General features: G+C 40.0%; 1 protein-coding gene across 1 annotated transcript in view; it reads right to left on the minus strand.

Moving 5' to 3' along the window:
• Positions 1-233: 233 nt before the first annotated feature.
• The window catches only part of nkx1.2lb (NK1 transcription factor related 2-like,b), a gene marked incomplete at both ends in the record, with an annotated part of 9,095 nt that continues 2,415 nt past the window's right edge, over positions 234-6,913 (minus strand). Inside the window, one exon of the mRNA XM_080416650.1 lies at positions 234-967. Coding sequence (XP_080272776.1) covers positions 234-967 — 734 coding nt within the window. The remainder of the gene's footprint in view (positions 968-6,913) is intronic.

Consider the following 6,913-nt stretch of genomic DNA (forward strand, 5'->3'; position numbering starts at 1 on the left):
GTCTTTGCCTGTGATGTTCTTGCCTGTATGTGCTGGTGTGAGTCCAGTCCTACAGGCATGTGTTATTTTGGGTGTGCGCGCGCTTGCATGCCTGCTGGTTGTGTGTCCAGTCTTACATGAGTGTGGCATCGGGGGTAGACATTTCACTGTACGGTGGTGTCTTCATAACGTATAAAAAGCGGGCCTTCTGCACATGTGAGCCAGTCCTCGGCACAAAAGGGTCCAAGCTGCGTCTACATGTGTGTGGTGTAGAACGTCGGGGCGCCATAGCCTTGAGACCCCAACATGAAGGGCGAGAGCACGGCGGCGTGGCCAGGCGTCAGGAACGGCAGCTGGACCAGACCTCCCGCTGAGGGATGGTGGTGGTAGCCGTGCATCGACAAATGTCCGCCCATGGGGGGCGATTGGCTCAGCGGACTCAAACCGCCCATGCCTCCCCCTCCCCCGCCTCCACCTGATGTGGGGGCGCTGGTGTCGGCGCCCGGGTTCTGCTTCTTCCACTTGGTCCTGCGGTTCTGGAACCAGATCTTGACCTGGGTCTCGGTGAGCGACAGCGACAGCGCCAGGTTGAGGCGCTCGCAGACGGAAAGGTAGCGGGTGGACTTGAACTTGTTCTCCAGCGCCACCAGCTGCTCGTAGGTGAAGGCGGTCCGGGCGCGCCGCGGCTTCCCCGACTTGGAGTCCGAGCCGGAGCGCTTCCGCTTGGGCTTGTTGCCGCCCCCCGACTGTCCTGACTGGCTGCCCCCGGACTGGCTGTTGAGCTGGGAACCCCCTCCTCCGGAGGGGCTCTTGCTGTCCCTGTCGGGGTCCTCGTGGTGGCTCATGCTGACGTCTCCGTCTCCGTTGCTGACCAGAGCCTCGCTGCTCTCCTCGCTGCTGTACGGTTCGTCCACAGCCTCCGAGTCCGGGGTCAACGGCGCACGGTGGAAACCACCGTCCTCAGAGCCCCTGTACATGTAGCCCTCCTCTAGGAAAACCACACACACACACACACACACACATTTTAATTTGTTTATTTGGACTGTCGATTAGAGACACCATTGTGTCAAAATCCAAATATGTCAAGAGTCAAAATGCAAGCAACATCATTACCGCAATATGTTCTGTGCAGGGCAGGCTAGACACAACAAGCAGACTACAAAATGTTATGGATATAAATGGCAGCATCTCTTCCACATAAAATGACTGTCAATGATGGCAGACACAACAGTATTTGACTAATTGTTTTGCCCCTATTTTTGCCAGTCCAAACATGTAGAGTCCTCCTCGCACACACTATGCACTAAGCTGCCAAACATCACAGCAATTGTTTTACAGTTGTACCCACATGCAGAGATGGCATGATGTGACCCACACAACGTGAAATCCTCAATGTTCATTTATCCATTTGTGAGAGGGTATAAATGGAACCAATTTGTACCCTCTCAGAGTTAAATTAACACTGAGGATTTAATTCTATCAGGACATTTTTCTTTGGTTGTGTGTTATTCTACGGTTGTTGTGCAAATGCTGTATTAGGTACAATCCTAAAGCAGCACATTACCCATACTCTGTGGCAGAAAGTAACTAAGTACTCTATATTTACTCAAGTTTTGAACTTGATTTCAATTACAAGGTACTTTTACTTTACTTCAATTTCTTTACACTTTGTACTTTTACTCCACTTTTAACTCCATAATAAATATTTGACTTATTTTTATATTGTAGTGTAATCTACCCAGCAACACATGAAGTGATTAAAATCAGCCCCACCTTTAGCTTTACCTTTATTAATGTGTTACTAATTTCAATCCAGTAATGTGATTGTGAAGTGTACATTCTGCACAATGAGTAGGCCTATGTTTGCATTACATACGGTACTGTACTCTTACTTGTGACAGAATATTTCTACATTGTGGTATTGCTACTTTTATTTAATAAAATAAATCAGAGTACTTCTTCCACTAGTGCTCCAATGCAGTGGTTCTCAAAGTGGGTTCCGGGGACCCCCAGGGGTCCTTGAGGGGGTTCCAGGGGGTCCCCAGCAAAACAAAGATCTTGTATGGGGGTCCCTGGCACCAAATATTTTCAGATGGGGTCCTAACACATGAACACGTTTGAGAACTCCTGCTCTCATGTACAGTGTGTTAGGTTTGTGTGCTTCTATTTGTGCTGCTAACTGTGAACCTCTGTCCTGTTGTAGCTCTGTTTAACCAGTGTCTAAATGTCTCTCTCAATCAAGTTTGATCTTAACGTTTGTACATCAGACCAGTGTTTCTCAACCTAGGGTCTGGGCCTCCATTGGAGGGGCGCCAAAGATCACAGGGCGCGAGGCCTTGTCTGTTTGGTGGTAGTCCAACCACCTGCCTGGTCTCATCACAGCATAGTGGCGATTAAAGTACTCAGTACTTGAGTCAAAGTATTAGATAGTCTCTCGAGCCATACTGTTGACTCACACAATTTTCAAATGCTTCTGTCACACAGTCTGTGCAAAGGAAGCGCTGAAAACCATCCGGGAGTAAGGCGGATGTCCCGCCTCCTCCCCACTTCCATTTTGCAGTCGCGCAAATTTGTCCTACTGTAGATCAAATAAGTCGAAGCATATATAGCTATAGTCAGAAGTGGAAATTCTAAAATAAATTGTAAAGACATCTCAAAATATATTTTCGTGAACGGAAATGACAAACAGATGACAGCTTCCGGAACGGGCATTCAGGGGGTGTACTTCTTATAGATAGCATTCAGAGATTGTGAAATAGTTGTGGCTATGTGAGAGTAAAGTATAGATAACTCCTGGTCAAATATTATTCAACTACAAGTGAAAGTTGCTCTTTCAAATTTGTACTCGAGTTAATGTAATGACGTAGTTTCTTTAAAAAAAAGATTATGTGTTGATATACAAAAGAAAATGTACTTTGTAATTTATACTTTTGAATATTTGAGTGTTTACTTATTTTGTCCATCATTGAAATGTAATTATTATTGATGGCATGTCATCTGTAGGTGACATTCCTGTCATTAGGTCACTGAGCGGGCCACGCCCCCTCATTATAGACCCCTGATTCTTTTTCAAGGACCCCCACTTTGATACAAATTCTTATCTCTGTGACCCCAAACTACACTGTAAATCCTTAAATAAAAAGTGTTTATTTAACTCTGAGAGTGTACAAATTTGTACGCAGAGTCACAGACCCGTAATGGTCCATTTCGACCCCTGTATGGTCCCCGGACCCAGCGTTGAGAAACATTGTTACTCGTAAGACAAAACCTTTCACAGAAAAATAACACTACAGTGTACTTTGTATTTTCACTTGAAACGTATGTGTCAACCTTCCAAAACTGGTTGTCATTGTTAGACATTCAAGAGGAAATAGAGTATGAAAGGCTGGACATTAAGTTTAAATGTTGTAACGAAATAAAGTATAAATACTCTAATCAAGTTTTTAAAACTTCCCCCGAATAAAAAGTAGGAATAAATCTTATTTTTTGGACCTAGCAAAACAAAAAAGAAATAAGTAAAATATATGTAAATAAATAAATAAAAGTTGGAATACATTTTCATGTTTGTATATTTAAAAAAAACTCACATCTCTAAATATAGGGGACAAAAATTGCTGGCATTTTAAAAGCAGCAATGTTCAAATAAAATAAAATGCAATGCAATGTCCAAGTGTTTAGAGCCTTATTGGGGGGCTCCGGGGTATAAGCGGTTAAATCTGTCTGTCTGTCTGTCTGTCTGTCTGTCTGTCTGTCTGTCTGTCTGTCTGTCTGTCTGTCTGTCTGTCTGTCTGTCTGTCTGTCTGTCTGCATGTCTGTCTGCATGTCTGCATGTCTGCATGTCTGTCTGTGCTCCTATAAACATGGTGATAATAAATCGGTAATAATATTTTAATAGGCCTATAATCTAACCATCATGTTTTGGCTGCAGGTCACGTGTCAGATAACGGTTTAGGCCTATTTGCGTTTTAGGCGAGGAAGACAATTAAGAGGAGAGCGAGTTTTATTTGAAAATTGAAGGTTTGCAGAGTAAATATTTGCATTTGTTTTCACATGTTATATCAAATATCATGTGAAACGGAATTGTAAACATTTATCTAATCCGCTTCATTGAAATGACCGCGTTGATTGCTCCAAAACGACGTAACGGACAGGGTCATTTTGAAACAATTTAAAGCAATTATTCTCTAACTTTTCTCATTTCAAGGACCCAAAGTCTATAGGCTATACCACGATACTCTTGTTTGTTTTTCTTGGTCCCCTATCTACACTGTAAAATCTCAGTGTTAATTTAACTCTATTGAGTAGCTACACAACATGTGTTCGAACACATTTTGTACACTCTCAGAATTACGGACCCATGAGGGTTCATTTTGGACCCCGGGTTGGTCCCCCAGACCCGACGTTGAGAATCAGTGGATTAAAACATACTGTAGTTCTGGTTTTACATTCAATGCAATAGACATGAAAACCATCGTCACAATATCCAAAAACATGCAGCTCAATAGGACTACATAACAAATATTATTTGACTTCTGATCTTCAACTCATTATTGTTTATAATATGTTTTATTATTAATTATTAATAAACTAATACATAATGTATTATTATTATTAATAATATATATATATAATAATAATATTAATAATAATAGTAGTAGTAGTAGGCTAGTAATTAACGTGTATATGCCTACTGTTGTATTTGGGAGAGAAAATATGTATTAAAAACACCATTCATTAATGTTTGAACTGCCACTGTAATTTGTTGAACGATTTGACAACTATATCGGATCTAAATTTAAATCATTTTCTGTGACATGGAAGGAAAATAATCAAATATAGGCCCAGAACTTCCAGAAGATGAAGTGTCAATACTTTTGCTATCTTATCAATGGCCTCATTAGATATGATATAATTATACTTTATTAATCCCGAAGGAAATTTGTTAGGGCAGAATGTTTTACATTTTATTATTTTAGTGTCTTTAAGTTTAACATGATGGCCTATTATATATATATATTTTTTGTCTTGTCTTTGTGTTGAACGGATTGTCCTCTGAGATGATGAACAGTGTTTTACAAGTTTTATTTCATGTTAAACACAGAGAGACGGTTCATTTATGTCCGTCTAAATAGTCCGTCTTAATCCGTGTGTAAGAATCGACCCCACCTGCTCACTATAACAATGTTTCCCAAACAGTGGGTCGGGACCCCTTTGTGGGTCGCGGACACATTTTTCATGGGTCACGAACTGTCAAAAACATTTTTAAATACAATGATTTTTCAAAATAATTTCATGAATGAAAAAAATGCATTTTAAGAAGTAGTGAAAATAGCCGATCTACAAGCTTGCTGTGAGCTAGTAGATCAAATTTTTCTTTTGGGTCTTGAGCTAAAAGGTTTCGGAACCATGGTGCTTAGAGTGGTTATATAATATAAGTGGTATAGATAGCCTAGTATAAGCCTACATGCCATAGGCTTGAACATAAATAAATAGACCTAAATAAATCGTTAGATGAACATATAAATAATTCATTTAATAAATAGTTGGGAAAGACACAGTTTGGTGAGTTAAAAACAGCTGTAATGAGTTGTAATGGTGTCATGATCAACATCGTATTGGGCAGAAACCTCGTATCTCCATTTTTTTTTGTAATGCACAGCTGAGCTTATAGATCGGCTATTATTTTTTGCTTTTTACTTGAACTTTGAAAGTTAAAGTGGTTAAGTGTGTTTTATAAATATTGAACCAATATGAAAAGTATTAACAAGCGCCTGTGATTAAACAGCATCCATTGGAACACGGGTTCTCCTTTTTCTGAAAAGTAAACTGTTTTGGTTGAACATACCAGTGGTGTATAAGTAAGTACATTTACTCAAGTAATGTACCTAAGTAAAATTTCCAATTTTCAGTACTTTTACTTCTACTCCACTACATCTCAGAGGCCATTATTGTACTTTTACTCCACTACAATTATTTGAAAACTTTAGTTACTAGTTACTGATTTTGATTATTATTACAAAACATACATTAACCACTTCAGCCCTATATATAAATTTCGGCCATTTGAAAAGCCAATCTGCTATTTTATTTTTATACATTTGAAAACTTGTGAAACGGAACATACTGCAAGTACTTTTATTTTTGTACTTGAAGTATATTTTGATACCAATACGTTTGTACTTTTACTCAAGTAAATTTAGAATTCCGAACTTTTACTTGTAACACAGAGTATTTCTACATTGCAGTATTGATACTTTTACTTAAGTAAAAAACGTGAGTACTTTTTCCACCACTGGAACATAGGCCACAAGGTTTCCACTAGACAGCAACGATAGCTGACTGCCCACTGTAGCAGCTGGCTGGAACAGATATTCACCGTTCAATAATGGAATATCGATCTCTCTCTCTCACACACACACACACACACACACACACACACACACACACACACACACACACACACACACACACACACACACACACACACACACACACACACACACACACACACACACACACACACACACACACACACACACAGTCTCGTTTGTGGTTCAATTAAAGGCCAGATCGAATGGTTTTTAATTGTTTTTCTTTAGGAATTAATTGGATCATTTTCCGGGTGGCCTATTAGGATATAAAGGCCCATTGAATACATGTACAGTTACGACAGCTCGCGGTAAATAATTCGGCTCGAGTCAAATATTGTGCACAAACAAACGCCACGGTTTATGAAAATGTATATTGTTGTATCCTGACTACAGCGAAATGCACCATAGAGGGCAAAACAACGAAACTTTTATCAACTTTAAAATGTCGGACAGAAAGAACTAGTTTTTATTTTTCCGAAGCGAAGAAGAGAGGATTTAATTTAAAAGAAGAACATTTCAACTCACTCTCTCTCTCTCACACACACACGCACGCACGCAGCAAG

This window comes from Gymnoscopelus braueri (assembly GCF_963280865.1).
Source record: "Gymnoscopelus braueri genome assembly, chromosome: 20".
NCBI classification, from domain to species: domain Eukaryota; kingdom Metazoa; phylum Chordata; class Actinopteri; order Myctophiformes; family Myctophidae; genus Gymnoscopelus; species Gymnoscopelus braueri.